The sequence below is a fragment of the Pithys albifrons genome, chromosome 29, assembly GCF_047495875.1.
Source record: "Pithys albifrons albifrons isolate INPA30051 chromosome 29, PitAlb_v1, whole genome shotgun sequence".
Taxonomy (NCBI): domain Eukaryota; kingdom Metazoa; phylum Chordata; class Aves; order Passeriformes; family Thamnophilidae; genus Pithys; species Pithys albifrons.
In genome coordinates this window covers 304347-319607 of record NC_092486.1, presented here as the reverse complement: position 1 = coordinate 319607, position 15261 = coordinate 304347, and the positions used below count along the sequence as shown (strand labels likewise).

Sequence of the window (15261 nt, the reverse complement as noted above, 5' to 3'; positions counted from 1 at the left end):
CCCTGTGCCCCATAGGGCCGTGTCCCTGTGCCCCCCCGTCCTTGTCCCTGCAGTGCCCCCTGTGCCCTATGAGGTTGTGTCCCTCTTCCCTCCCCCATGCCCTTGTCCCCATGGGGCTTCATGATGCCCCCCATGGCCCTGTGCCCACCATGTCCCTGTGCCCCCCATGGCCCTGTCCCCACCATGTCCATTGTCCTGTCCCCAAAGTGCCCTCGTGCCCCACGTTTCTGCCCCCCTCCCATGCCCTCGTGCCCCCCCCGATGCCCCTGTGTCCCCCACATGCTGTCCCCATATCCCTGCCCCTCGTGGTGCACAGCAGCCCTTCCCCCACCCATCCCAGTTAAACCAGTCCACACTCTGAGAAAAAACAGTTTAAATAGAACAGCTGCGGGGGGGGAGGGGGGGGGGGAGGGAGCACAGGGGCCCTCAGCCCTTCCCAGGGACACTGGCGCTGGCCTTGTCCTTGTCCTTGTCCTTGTCCTTGTCCTTGTCCTTGAAGTAGGGGTTGCTAAGGCCCAGACCTGCACCCTGCGTGTCCCCCAGCGTGTCCCCTGCTGGCACCCGCGGGCTGGGCCCTGTGGGGACAACAGTGGGGATAGTGCCTGGCTGTCCCTGTGCCCAGGGGTGGGCACACAGGGTCAGGGCTCTGTCCCTGGGGTGGGCACATGTGGCCAGGCTATTCCTGGGGTGAGCATACAGGGCCAGGCTGTCCTGGGGATGGGCACATGGGGTCAGGGCTCTGTCCCTGGAGTGGGCACATGGGGTCAGGGCTCTGTCCCTGGGGTGGGCACATGTGGCCAGGCTGTCCCTGGGGTGGGCACATGTGGCCAGGTTATCCCTGGGGTGGGGACACGGGGTCAGGTTATCCCTGGGGTGGGGACACGGGGTCAGGGCTCTGTCCCTGGGGTGGGCACACGGGGTCAGGGCTCTGTCCCTGGGGTGGGCACACGGGGTCAGGGCTCTGTCCCTGGGGTGGGCATACGGTGTCCTTACCGATGTAGCTGAGCAGGACGGGCAGGAAGACGAGCCCATGTGCCAACCCCACAAGGGTGATGATGAGGTTGAGGCGGAAGAAGAAGATCTGGATGAGCTGGGCCTTGGCAAAGGCCAGGACCACCACACCAGGCAGGTTGGTCATGGCCACCCCAGCCACCACCTGTGGGCACAGTGGGGACACTGTCAGGGATGGGCACAGCAGGCCAGGGCTGGGGGTGCTGCCACCACCCGACAGGGTTTGGGGTTCCCCAGTGTCACCCCCAGCCCTGGCAGGACTGAGGGTCCTGTGATGGCCTGCAGTGGCCCTGCAAGGGTTTGGGGTCCCTCAGTGTCACCCCCAGCCCCAGGAGGGTTTGGGGGGTTTGAGGTCCCTCAGTGTCACCCCAGCCCCAGGAGGATTCGGGGGTCCCACATCACCCCCTGGCCCCGGCAGGGTTGGGGGTCCCTGGTGCCACCCCCGGCTCCAAGAGATTTGGGGGTCCCTCAGTGTCCCCTGTGCCCACCTTGCTGCCCATGGTAACAGTGGCCTCAGCAGCTCGTGCCACCCTGCTGGGCTGGGCACTGCGGGCGAAGGCGCACGTGATGTGGGACACAAACTCCACCGAGATGCCCACGGCCTGCAGGGACATCGTGTCACGGTCACCTCTCCCTGCTGCCACCCCTGTGCCCCACAGCCACCCCCCGTGCCTCCCTGTGTGTCCCAGGTCCTGCTGCCACCCCTTGTGCTCCAAATCCCTGTGCCACCCCATACCCTTTGTCCCCACGTGCCCCAGGTCCCAAAGCCACCACACGCCCACGATGTCTGTGTCCCCATGTGTCCCATGTCCCCATGCCAGTCACATGTCCCCATGCCACCCCATGTTTCCCATGTCCTTGTGTCACCCCATGTCCCCATGCCATCCCAGATCCTCGATGTCCCCATGCCACCCCTCCTGCCTTATGTCACTGTGCTACCCTTTGTTTTGTGTTCCTGTGCCACCCCACACACGCTGCATTCCATCCACACCCCATGTCTCCATGCCACCCCTCATGCCTTGTGTCCACTGTGCCCCCTGTGCCCCCATGTCCCCCCAATGACCCCCATGTCCCCCCATGCCCCCTGTATCCCCCTGTGCCTCCCGTATCCCCCTGTGCCCCCATGCCCCCCTTGCCCCTCTTGCCCCCCATGCTCCCCATGTCCCCTGTATCCCCCTGTGCCCCCCATGTGCCTCGTGCCCCCCCTGCCCCCGATGCCCCCCATGTCCCACATACTCCCCGTTTCCCCCATGCCCCCCTGCCCCGCACCGCCACAAGGTTGATGAGGGCGACAGCGTTGTAGGGCACGCCCCAGAGGGCCATGGCGCCCACAGTGTCCAGCAGGATCATGGCGATGGTGACGAGGGTGGCACAGCTGGAGCGCAGGTCCATGCCCAGCAGCAGGAAGGACACCACGAAGGTGGGCACGAGGCACAGTGCCAGCGTCACCAGCCCCTCGGCCACCACCGTCAGGTACTGCTCGTAGTACACGTACGTCACCCTGCAGGGGGCACCAGAGTGGGCACTGGGGACACCAACACGGGCACCAGCACCCCAACACGGGCACCAGCACCCCAATATGGGCACCAGGACCCCAACACGGGCACCAGCACACCAAAACGGGCACCAGGACCCCAACAGGGGCAGCAGCATCCCAACATGGGCACCAGGACCCTGAAACGGGCACCAGCACCCAACATGGGCACCAGGATCCTGACGTGAGCACCAGCACCTGAAACGGGCACCAGCATCTGACATGGGTACCAGGACCCCGACATGGCACCAACACCCCAAAGTGGGCACCAGCACCCTGACATGGGCACTGGGCACTCCAGGCCATCCCCAGCCCCTCGGCCACCACCACCCGGTACTACTCACCTTAAGGGGTGGCAATGTGCTGGCACCATAACAGGCTACTGGGTACACCCAAATGGCACCAGTCACCCCAAAACAGCCCCAGGTACTCCAATGTGGGCACCCTGACACAGCACCACTGCCCTGACATGGGCACTGGGCACACTGGTCTCTCCAACACAGGCGCTGGGCACCCCAGAACAGCACTGGGTACCCCAGCACAGATCCAGGTACACTGACCCAGGCACCAGCCACCCCAAAATGGCACCAAGTACCCCAAGATATGCACCATGCCCTGGCACCCCAAAACAGGCACTGGGAACCCCAACAAGGACTCTGGGGCACCCCCAGCACCCCTGGATGGGCACCCTCTAACTGGGTACGCCTAAACTGGTCATTCACACTGACCCCTGACTAGGGCACTCCCAGCACTCCAGGATGGGCACCCTGACCTGGGCACCCCTTAAGTTGGGACCCACAGTGACCCCTGACTGGGGCACTCGCTTCTGACCCCCAACGAGAGCTCTGGGACACCCAGAACACCCCAGGGTGGGCACATCGACTGGGGCACCCCTAACTGAGCACCCCTTAGGTTGGGACCCACAGTGTCCCCTCACTTGTGACCCCCAACAGAGTCTCTGGGGCATCCACAGCCCTTCCCTGGGCACCCCTAAGTGGGCACCCCACACCAGCCAGCAGTGCCCCCCAGCAGCGCTGCCCTCTGCCCCCGTGCCCCCCATTCCCAGCGGGCACTCACGTGTAGGGGAACACCCTGAAGCTGGGGTCAGTGCCGGGCACGCGGCGCAGGGTGCGGGTGATGGTGTCTGCCAGGGCTCGTGCCGCCCGCAGCGCCGCCGTGTACTCCTGCGAGGTGCGCAGCGGGCGCTGGTACGCCATGAACCGCGAGGCTGGCACAGAGGGGGGGTCAGCGGCGCCCCGGGCACCCCTGGGCACCCCCCGGCCCGCGCCGCCCCCCACTCACCCAGGATGGTGCCGTTCTCACCCAGGCTCACGGCCGTGTCATAGGCGCCCAGGCCGCTGTGGGGGGCACGGGGTGTCAGGGGGCACCCGGGGGGCACCCACTGTTGGTCGTGTCTGGGTGCAGAACCCCCAGGTGTGTGGTGACACTTGTTGGCAATGACCCCGTGGGTGGCACTGCCCTCTGCGTGTCCCCCTCCAGTGGCACCCAACCCCAGGTGCCCTTTGGTGTCACCTGCCCCTTGATGTGTCCGCCATGGGTGGCACTGCCCCCTGGGTGTCCCCCCCGTCAGTGATATCTAACCCCAGGTGCCCCTTGGTGCCACCCACCCCTTGATGTGTCCCCCATGGGTGGCACCACCCCTTAGGTGTCCTGCCCCAGTGATACGCAACCCCAGGTGGCCCCCACTGTCCCCCACCCCTTGATATGTCTCCCATGAGTGGCACTGACTCCCTGGTGTGTGTCCCCCTCAGTGGCACCCACCCCGGAGCGTCCCCCTCAGTGACACCCATCCCTGTGTGTCTCCCTGGGTTGCACCTGCCCCTGGGTGTTACCCCCAGGTGTCACCCAGAGGTACCACCTACACCTGGTGTGTCCTCTAGGTGGCACCTCCCTCTTGGTGCCCCCCCCATGTGGCATCTACTCTGGCTTTCCCCCTCACAAGTGGCATCCACCCCTAGATGTCCCCCAGGTGCCACCCACCCCTGGGTGCCCTCCCAGTGCCACGTACCCCTTGGCACACTGCAGGGTGGGCCGGTCCTGGAGAAACCAGGGCAGGAAGCGCTGGAACTCCTCGGCCGTGGGGCGCCGGGGCACCTTCAGACACTGCCCCCCAACACAGGTCGGGCTGTCTGTGGGCACGGGGGGTCAGCACGGCCATGGGGGTCACCAACAGCCCCCCAGTGGGCACCCAACAAGCACCAGGGTGGGCACCCAACATCCCCCCAATGGCCACCATGGTGGGCACCAAACAGACACAAAATGGGCACCCAATAAGCACCATGGTGGGCACTCAATGGTTGCCCAGTGACCACCATGGTGGGCACCCAACAGCTACCCAATGACCACCATCGTGGGCACCCAATGGTCAGCCAACAGCCACCCGATGACCACCATGGTGGGCACCCAATGGCCACCCAACCGGCATCCAATGACCACTCAGTGGGCAACTAGCATGTACCCAATGGCCACCATACCATGGTGGGCACCCAGCAAGCACCCAATGACCATCATGATGGGCACCCAATGTATGCCCAGTGCCCACCACAGTGGACATTCAATGTACACCCAGGAACCACCATGGTGGGCACTCAACATACCCACAAGAACCACCATGGTAGACACTCAGTGTAGACCCAAGAGCCCCCACAGTGGGCACCCATTGGCCCCCACGGCGTAGCCGCCCTGTGCCCCCCACTCACCGCTGGTGGAGGGGCAGAACTCGCCCAAGTGTTCCCCAAACTGGTGGATGCGGCAGCAGCGGCTTGTGGGGTTCAGCCAGTCCAGGAAATCATCCACCCAGGAGGTGGCCGGAATGGCCAGGTAGGACCTGGGGGGGCACACAGGGCTGGCAGGAGCCGGGCACCACCGCGCCCGCCCCGTGCCCATGTCCCCCCTGCACCCACACGTTGGGGAAGCTGGTGGCGTGTTGGATGGTCTGCGTGAGCGAGTCGGCGTTGCAGCCAGCACTGGAGCAGATGCCGTTGGTGCCGTTGGCAGAGGAGAAGTCGTACCCACCCGTGGTGATGAAGTAGGTGGGCACCCCCACGGCCAAGTACTGGTTCAGCGCCGAGAAGTACCGCAGCATGTACGAGTCCTGCGGGCACCCCATCAGTGGGGCACAGGCACCCTCAGCACCCCCGGGGCCTGGGGGCATGGAGAGGTCCCACCACCCCCAGGTGTCACCGTACAGGGCCCTGGCATCCACTCTGGCACCCACAGGATCCTGGGGGGTCTCAGAGGGGTCCCAAGCACAACCAGGTGTCCCCACACAGGGCTCTGGCACCCACCCTGGCACCCCCAGGGCCTGGGGGCATGGAGAGGTCCCACCATCCCCAGGTGTCCCCATATAGGGCCTTGTCACCCACCCTGGCACCCACAGGGTCTGGGGGGGCCCCAGATGTGTCACCACCCCCAAGATGTCCCCATAGAGGGCCATGTGACCCTCCCTCTCTCCAAGCCCTCTCACGGGGCTGTCCCCTCCTGTCGCCTCCCCTGTCCCCGTGCCCCCCCAACGGGGGTCCTGCCCCACCTGTGGCAGGGCGAGCTCCTGGTCCAGCCCCACAGGCACCTGGAACAGCAGGAAGAGGCCAGCACAGGTCAGGAACAGGAACAGCAGCACCTGGAGGGGCACCTGGTCAGGGACCACCGGGACACCCAACACCCCCCCGGGACCCTCCCCCACCTCCCAGGACGCCCCTCCAAATCCCCGAGACCCCCCATGCTCCCCTCCCTCCCCACCCCAGCTCTCCCAGCCCCCCTGATGCCCCCCCATCCTCCCCATGCCCCCCATGTGCCCCTCAGCCTCCCTGGCACCCCAGCCCTCCATGGCACCCGCCGTCTGCCAGCGCCCACCTCCCCCTGCCCCCACCTCCTCCTGTCCCCATGGCCCCCCATGGCCACCTCCACTTCCCAGCCCTGCCGTGCCCTCCTTGCCCACACGGTCCCTCTACCCCCACGGCACCCCCACCCCTCCATTCTCCCCAGGCCCCCAGTGTTTCCCCATCCATCTCCTCTCCTCAATCCCCCATGCCCCCGGTGCCGCCCAGCCCCCAGTGCCACCCCAGCCCCCGGTGATCCCCATACTCCCGGTGCCCCTCCATGCCCCAGGCTCCCCCCCATGCCCTGGTGCCTCCCCTGCCCTTGGTGACCCCGTGTCCCCGGTGCCCCCCATGCCCCGGTGCCCCGCATGCCCCCGGTGCCTCCCATGCCCTCACCACGCAGGGCCGCACGATGGGGTGCAGCAGGAGGGGGGTGTAGTAGCGCTCCAGGAGGGGCCGCAGCAGCCTCACCCCCGCCCCCCCCGGGCGCTCCTTGCCCGTCCCGCAGCAGCAGCACAGGTCGAACCGCCCGGCCTGGGGGCACACGGAGGGTTGGCACGGGACCTCCGCGGCCCCCCCTGCACCCCACGGGTTGCTCCCTGTCCACTCGAGCAACCACAGCCCACCCTGTGCCCACCTGGGGCACCCCAAGCCCACCCCGGACACTGCAGGCACCACACCCACCCTGTGCCCACCCCGTGCCCACCCCGGGGACCCTCATACTCATCCCGTGCCCACCCCGTGCCCCCCGGGCGTCACCTCCTGCCGCCGGGCATCCAGTGCCACTAGTGCCACAAAGCCCGACATCTGGAGCAGGAAGTCGAAAACGATGGCGAGCGCGGCCGTGAGGGCGAAGGTGCGCACGGCGGGCATGGACGAGAGGGCACCTGCGGGACCCCCGGCTCAGAGGGCACCCCGGAGCCCCCCGAGACAGAGGGCACCCAGAGCCCCCCGGCTCAGTGAGCACCCTGCAGCCCCCCGGAGCCCCCCGGGACAGAGAGCACCTTGCAGCCCTCCTGGAACCCCCCGTGTCAGCACCTGCAGGACCCCTGGCAGCCCTGGCAGCACCCGGGCCAGTGCCCCTTCACCACACTCTACCCCCCACCCAACCCCTGGGCACACGGTGACCGCGGGTGAGCTGTGCTCAGCACCTCTCTGTCCGTGTCTCTGTGCCCCTCATCTCCCTCTGCCCCCTTATACCTGTGCCCACCCTGTACCCAAGCGCATTCCCCACATCCCTCATGCCCCCGTGTCCCCGTGCCCACCCTGTGCTCCTGTGCCCCCATTTCCCCAGTGTCCCTGTGCACACCCATGTCCCTGTGCCCCTGCTCCCCATTCTTTCCCTGTGTCCTCCACATTTCTGTGCCTCCTGTGTCTCCGGTGCCCCCCATGTCCCCACAGCGTCCCTGTGCTTCTGGTGCCCCCTCTTTCCCCATCCCCCCTATAACCCTGTGCCCACCGTGTGCCCCTGGTCCCCACCTGTCCCTATGGCCCTGGTGCCTCCAGGGCTCTCAGTGCCCCCATGTCCCTGTGCTCCCTCCATGCCCCCTGTGCCCCCCAGTAACCCCCAAAATCCCCTGTTCCCCCCCACCCCGAGCCCCCCGGAGCACTCCATGCCCCCTGTGTCCCCCATGTCCCAGTGATCTCCAGTCTCCCCAGAGTCCCCCATGCCCCCCGGGCCCCCTGGCATCCCCGTGTCCCAATGCCTCCCGGAGCCTCCCATGTCCCCTGATTTGCCAGGTACCCCCGTGCCCCGGAGCCCTCCGTGCCCCCGGAGCCCCCCGTGCCCCCAGAGCCCCCGTGCTCACCCAGGAGGAAGCAGACGGCCTCAGAAAGGCTGCAGAGCAACATGCTGGGTGCCACCTGTGCCAGCACCCGCCCCAGGTGCTGCTCCCGCGTCTCTTCCGGCTCCCGCTGCGACTGCTGCTGCCCGGGGTGGTGAGGGAGCACCGGGTCACCCCCGCCCCGGGGGGACCCCCAAAGGTACGTCCCACCCTATGGGGCACCCTCTCGGGCACCCACTGCCCAGCCTAGGGGTGCCACATGTCGCTGCCCCCCATGGACACCTCCCTTCCCTGCCCAAGCACACTCCCCTAGGGCACCTGTGCCCTCCTGCTCCTCGTGGAAATCCCTACACCCAAAAGAGGCCCCCTGCCCCTGGGACACTCCCGTTCCCAAGACATCCCCACTGTCCCCTATAGGTCCGCCTGCACCCCATGGGTACCCCGGGCCACAGAGGTGTCCCTGTGCCCCCTGCCCCGTGGGGACCTCCATGCCCACAGGTTCCTCCCTGCCCCATGGGACCCTCAGGGTGTCCCAGTGCCCACAGGTGCCCCTTTGCCCCACGAGGCCTCCTGTCCCCAGAGTGTCCCTGTGTCCCCCTGCCCCACAGGGACTCCCAGTGCCCACAGGTGGCCCTTTACCCCACGAGGTCCCAGTCCCCAAGGTGTCCCCCGTGCCCTACAGAAACCCCTACGCCCAATGCGCCCCTGTGCCCACAGGTCCTCTCATGCCCCACAGAGCCCCTGTCCCCAAGGTGCCCCCCCATACCTCCCATGCCCCTGTGCCCGCCGTGCCCCCCTCCCTGCAGACCTGGAGCTCCTGCACGAAGATGAAGATGTTGTCAGCACCCACAGCGAGCACAAGGAAGGGCACGACCTCGAGGATGATGAGGGACGAGGGCACCCCCAGCAGTGCCAGGAGCCCCATGGAGGCGAACACGGCGCCCAGGACCACAGCGATGCCCCCCAGTGCCAGCGTCACCTTCGACTCCACCTGTGGCACCCACACTCAGCATCCCCGGCACCCCAGACCTCTGGCCCTGCCAGGACCCCCTGCCAGCCTCTGGGACTTCCCCAGGACCGTGGACCCTACCCGGACACCCCAGGGACACACCAGGACTTGGCGATGCCCCCCAGTGCCAGCACCACCCTCGGCTCCACCTGCAACACCCGCACTCAGCACCGCCGGGATCTCCTGGTACCCCCCAGAACCCTCCAGGACCCCCCAGGACCCCCCCAAGACACCCCCCGGGACCTCCCAGGACACTCCCCGGGACACCCCCCAGGACACCCCCCAGGACCGCCCAGGACACCTCCCGGGACACCCGCCGGGACCCCCCCAGGACCCCTCAGGACACCCCCCGAGACCCCCCAGTACCCCCCAAGACACCCCCCGGGACCCGCCGGTGCCACGGAACGCACCAGGACGCGGTGCCAGGCCGTGTACTCGCCCAGCGCCAGCGCGATGTAGGCGAACACCAGCAGGTAACTGATGGCGAACACCGGCAGGTCCTCCCCCGTCGTGCGGTTGATCTCGTCCTCCAGAGAGCGCTGGGGCACCGACGGGGCGGCACCGACAGGGAGGGCACGGACAGGTGAGGGACACAGATGGGTGAGGGGGCACCAGGCAGCCCCTGTCCCGCTCTGAGGGACACCCACAGGGACACGGGGGCACCAAGGGCCATGGAACAGCACAAAGACATGGGGTGCACAGGGGACACTGGGGCCACAGGGACATGGGCGGGTCACTGGCGATGTGGGGGGCAGGATGGGGCACAGGGACAGGGGGTGGAGGGCACAGAGACAGGGGGTGCAGGGGCACAGGGACAGGGAGTGCAGGGCACAGGGACAGGGGGTGCAGGGCTGGGGGGGCACCAGGAGTGGCACAGGGACACGGGGACAGGGGGTGCAGGGCTCGAGGGCACCGGGAGAGGCCTGACCTCGGCCATGAAGGTGACAGACAGGTTGGGGCCATGCGAGCGCTGGAAGTCCCGAACCACCTGCAGGAAGGTCCCCTCCCAGCTGAGCACCCACTCGTGCCGCGGGTCCTCCCGAGGGAAGTTGTTCAGAGAGTAAGTGACGATCAGAGCCTCGGCCTCGGTGTACTCCGAGTCTGGGGGGCCACGGGACAGGGAAGGACACGGGGGTACACGGCAGGGACACGGGACAGGGAGAGACATGGGGGGGACATGGCAGGGACACAGGGGGGACACAGGGAGGGAAACGGGAAGGACATGGAGGGCCACAATGGGGACACAGGGGGTAATATGGGGGGACACAGAGGGGACGCAGACGGGACACAGAGGGGACATGGTGGGGACATCGAGGGGGAACATGGAGGGGACAGGGGTGACATATAGGGGGGACACAGAGGGGACAAAATGGGGACATAGGGGAGACATGGTGGGGACACAGTGAGGATGCCCTGTGGGCCCCACAGGGACCACCCTACCCCACAGAGACCCCTGTCCTCAGGGCACCCCCCAGCCCTTCTGCCCCACAGAAACCCCTATGCCCTGTGAGGACCCTGTCCCCAAAGTGTCCCCATACGCACAGATCCCCCCATTGCCCACAGGTCACCCCATGCCCCACGGTGTCCTCATGCCCACAGGTGCCCCCATACCCCACAGAGACAGACCCCTGTCCCCAAAGTGTCCCCGTGTCCCTGTGCCCCACAGGGAGCCCCATTGCCTACAGGTCCCCCTCATCCCATAGGTGCTCCTGTCTCCAAGCCCCCCTCCCTCCCCCATGCCCTGTGAGGACCCATGTCCCCAAGGTGCCCCTGTGCCCCCCAGCAGCACAGGAACTCCCAGTGTCCCCGTGCCTTACAAGGACCCCTGTACCCAAGGTCCCTTCTGCCTCATGGAACCCTGTGTCACCTCAGTGTCCCCATGTCCCTGTGCCCTCCATATCCCCGTGCCCCCCAGGTCCCTGTGCCCCCCATGTCCCTGGGCCCTCCAGGTGTCCCTGTGCCCCCCATATCCCCGTGCCCCCCAGGTCCCTGTGCCCCCCAGGTGTCCCCGTGGCTCCCCAGGTGTCCCCATGTTCCCGGGTGTCCCGGTGCTCCCTCATGTCCCCATATCCCCCATGTCCCTGTGCCCCCCATGTCCCCATGCCCCCCAGGTGTCCCCGTGCTCCCAGGTGTCCCTGTGCCCCCAGGTGTCCCCATGCCCCCCATGTCCCTGTGCCCCCCGGGTATCCCTGTACCCCCCAGGTGTCCCTGTGCTCCCAGGTGCCCCTGTGCCCCCAGGTGTCCCCATGCCCCCCATGTCCCTGTGCCCCCCGGGTATCCCTGTACCCCCCAGGTGTCCCTGTGCTCCCAGGTGCCCCTGTGCCTCCCAGGTGTCCCCATGCCCCCCATGTCCCCGTGCCCCCCATGTCCCCGTGCCCCCCATGTCCCTGTGCCCCCATGCCCGCCGTACCCCGGTAGCCCCCGAAGGCGATGTAGGGGAACACGGGCCCTCCGTACTCGGCCATGCAGCTCAGCTCCAGCGCCGTGATGTCCTTGAAGGACAGCGGGGAGCTGGTGGGGGCACCGTGCCGGGGGATCAGTGGGCACTCCTGGGCACCAGCCCTGTGCCCACCCGCACCTGGCTGGCCGGGGGAACCCAGAGTGGACACCTCAAACCCACGGCCTGGCACCCCACTGTGGTGGGGACCCACAGAGAGCAGCCCAGACCCACAGCCTGGCACCCCATGGGTACCACACCATGCCCAGCACCCCACAGGGAGCCCCCCAGTACTACAGATACCACCCCATGGACACCATGCCATAGCCAGAGCCCCTTGGGCATCACCCCAGTCCCACACCCAGCACCCCATGGTCACCACCCTGTGCCCAGCACCCTGAGGGCATCACCCCACCCCATGGACACCATGGCACACCCAACACCCCACATGGCCCCGCTCACCCCATGGATACCACCTCGTGGGCATCACCCCGACACCATAGCCAGGGGGCCATGGTGCCTTTGGGCACCCTATAGGGAACCTCCAGCCCCACAGATATCACCCCATGGCCAGGATCCCATGGACATCACCCTATCCCCACAACTGGGCACTCCATGGACACCATCTCGTGCCTGCCAGCACCCTGAGGGGCAGCCTCTGGTCCCATGGATGCTCCATAAGTAGCACCCCAACCCCACAGCCTGACACCCCACAGGCACTGTGCCATACTGGGCACTCCACAGAGAAGCCCCCAGCCCCACAGGTATCCCTTCAAGGACACCAGGCCACATTCAGCACTGTATGAGCATCAACCTGACCACACAACTGGACACTCCAAGGGCACGATGACATGGCCAGCACCCCATGGGCATCACCCCAACCCCACAGCTGGGCACTCCACAGACACTGTGCTGTACTGGGCACTCCAGCTCCACAGGTACCTCATGAGCACCCCATGGGCATAACCCCAACCCCACAACGAGTACTCCATGGGCATCTGACCCCACAGATATCACCGCAAACCCACAGCCAGGCTCGCCATGGGCACTCTGCTGTCCAGTACACGCCATAAGCAGCCCCCCAGCCACCCCACCATGGCCACCCTGTGCCCCCCGCGCAGCACCCACTTGACACAGTAGATGAGGTGGTCGTGCCAGTCCACGGTGCCCGTGTACTTGCCATCCTCCTGCAGGGCAGTGAGCGCCAGGCGGGAGCGGTTGTTCTGGAAGTACTGGGTGGCGCTGCTGACGGCGCAGTCGCCCACAGCGGGCGCCGTGGGGTTCAGGGGCGCGTAGCACACGTCGCGCAGCGTCACGTTCCTGCCCGCGTGCGGTGCCCAGGCCTCAACGCGTGCCAGGCGCTCCTGCAGCTCCAGCAGCGCCTGCAGCACGTCCTGTGCCAGGACACCGCTGAAGTTCTTGGCACCCAACACGACAGAGTCGTAGTGGGAGCTGGCACGGCCTGGCGCGGTCACGATCACCTGGTTGGTGCGCAGGAATGGCCCAAAGTGCTGGTCATGAAAAGCCTTTTCCTGCCGGGCACGGCTGTCCGGTGCCGACCACAGCTCCACGGGGTCCGTGGTGAGCCGCAGTGTCACCATCCCCGCCGAGAGCCCGCCAGCCACCACCGTGGCCACCACCAGCACCACCACGGGCCACGAGGCCACCAGCGTGCCCCACCGGCAGAACACCCGTGCCAGGGCGTGGTGAGTGGCATCGCCCACCCGCGCCGAGCACCAGCGGGCAGCGGGCACTGCCGGCGGTGCCGCGGCCTCATCAGAACACCTCCGGCACAGTAGGGACACGAGAAAGATGATGGCAAAGAAGGCAAAGAGCAGGATGCAGATCACCAGGACACCATCGGCCTCGCCCAGGCGGAACGGGGGCGGCGGGTCAGCTGGGGGCACCACTGGCGGGCAGGCCTCGGCACAGTCCTGGCACGAGCAGGGCTCCTCGTCCGTGCTCGGCGCCTCGGCGCAGCGCCACACGCGCACATCCAGCGGCTCGATGGCGCCGCCGGGCTCGGTGCCATTGGGCACCAGCTGGAAGTCGATCTGCAGAGGTGCCAGCCCGTTGTTCTTGTCGCCCTGGAAGTCGAGCCAGCGCTGGGGAGTGCAGAGCTGGGCGCCGTAGCGGCCGCACATTGTGGCAATGGCGAAGCCGCCGGTGGCCGGCAGTCGCACCCCGCGGCACGAAGCGAACGCCGCGTCGGCGAAGCGCTGCCGGTAGAAGCTCTGGTACTCCACCACGGCCATTCTTGGCCCCCCTGGCACCCCTGTGCGGTTCACCACGCGCGTCACGTTGATGAACAGGCTCTGGTTGGGGCTGCAGGTATTGTGGCAGTACAGGCTGGCGAAGTTGCGGGCACAGGACGGGCACCGCGCCAGGACGGTGCCCGAGAGTGCGATGCTGAGCCGCAGCGCGCTGAGCTGTGCATAGGTGCAGCACACCAGGGTGGTCTCATCATCCCCCCGCGCCAGGTCCGGGCAGACGGAGCGCAGCAGGGTCAGCAGGGTGCTCGTGGCCACCTGCGCCGGGGTGTTGGACAGGCAAGGCACTTTGGAGGGCACCAGCGACACGTTCACCTCAGGGTTGCGGCCGCACTCGCCGTAGAAGGCGCAGTAACCGGCACGGTGGATCGGGGTGAAGGATGGGGAGGCCTGGGGGGAGCGAGGGGAGGTGGGCAGAGCTTTGGGGGATGGTGCTGTGAGAGCCAAAATGGTACCCAAATACCACCCAGTGGGCAATGCAGGAGTGTCCCCCCCACTCTGCCACCCTCAGCCCCCCCGAATGGCACCCGATGGGCACCGCACTGGGGTCCCCCTGGCTCTGCCACCCCCAGCACCTCCAAATGGCACCCAAAGGGTATTACACCGGTGTGTCCCCCTGCTCTGCCACCACCCCCCCTTCAAACAGCACCCAAAGGGCACCTGGTGGGCACTGCAGGGGGTACTACACCAGTGTCCTCCTACCCTGTCACCTCCAGCCTCTCCAAATGGCACCCAAAGGGCACCAAGGTGATGTCCCCCCAGTGTCACCCTCAGTCCCTCCAAACACCACCCAACGGGCACCACAGGAGTGTCCCCCCTCTCTACCACCCCCAGGCCCTCAAATCAGTACCCAAATGGCACCACATCCATGTCCCCCCACCCTGTCACCCCCAGCTCCTCTAAATGTCACCCAGTGGGTACTATAATGGGACTCCCTGGCTCTGCCATCCCCAAAGGGCACCCAGTAGGTGCCACACCAGTGTCCCCCCAGCTCTGCCACTCTCATCCCTTCTAAATGTCACCCAGTGGGGTTCCCAGGCTCTGCCACCCTCAGCCCCATGAATGTCATCCAATGGGCACTACACTGGGGTACCTCTAGCTCTGCCACCCTGAGCCCCCCCGAATGCCACTCAATAGGCACCACTCCAGTGTCCCCCCGCTCACCCACCCCCGACACCCCAAGCCCACCCTCACCTCTCATCCCGCAGTCCCCCCAGTGCCACCCCAGCTCCTACCAGTGCCAGCAGCGCTGCCAGGACCGCACCGGGCAGCGCCAGGGACCCCGCCATGGTGGCTCAGGGTGTCCCCGCCACCGCCCAGCCCCGGCTTTATACGGGGTGGCACCCCCGGGGCGGGCACAGCCTCGGCCGGGCCCTG

General features: G+C 67.0%; 1 protein-coding gene across 2 annotated transcripts; it reads right to left on the bottom strand.

The window, feature by feature from the left end:
- Positions 1 to 358: 358 nt before the first annotated feature.
- NPC1L1 (NPC1 like intracellular cholesterol transporter 1) lies at positions 359 to 15191 on the bottom strand. Of its 2 annotated transcripts, none has more exons than XM_071578992.1 (19): positions 15120 to 15191; positions 12743 to 14274; positions 11588 to 11688; positions 10106 to 10278; positions 9588 to 9716; positions 8977 to 9159; positions 8193 to 8310; positions 7144 to 7271; positions 6781 to 6918; positions 6096 to 6185; positions 5470 to 5660; positions 5266 to 5393; positions 4575 to 4695; positions 3848 to 3903; positions 3623 to 3773; positions 2281 to 2512; positions 1500 to 1613; positions 994 to 1156; positions 359 to 575 (listed from the first exon to the last, which is right to left on the bottom strand). In XM_071578992.1, the coding sequence occupies exons 1-19, from the start codon at positions 15171 to 15173 to the stop codon at positions 427 to 429; spliced, it is 3951 nt and encodes a 1316-aa protein (XP_071435093.1). In that variant the 5' UTR covers positions 15174 to 15191; the 3' UTR covers positions 359 to 426. The 2 variants fall into 2 exon arrangements, with proteins under 2 accessions (XP_071435093.1, XP_071435094.1); XM_071578993.1 differs by having other exon boundaries at positions 8193 to 8307.
- Between the last annotated feature and the right edge of the window lie 70 nt (positions 15192 to 15261).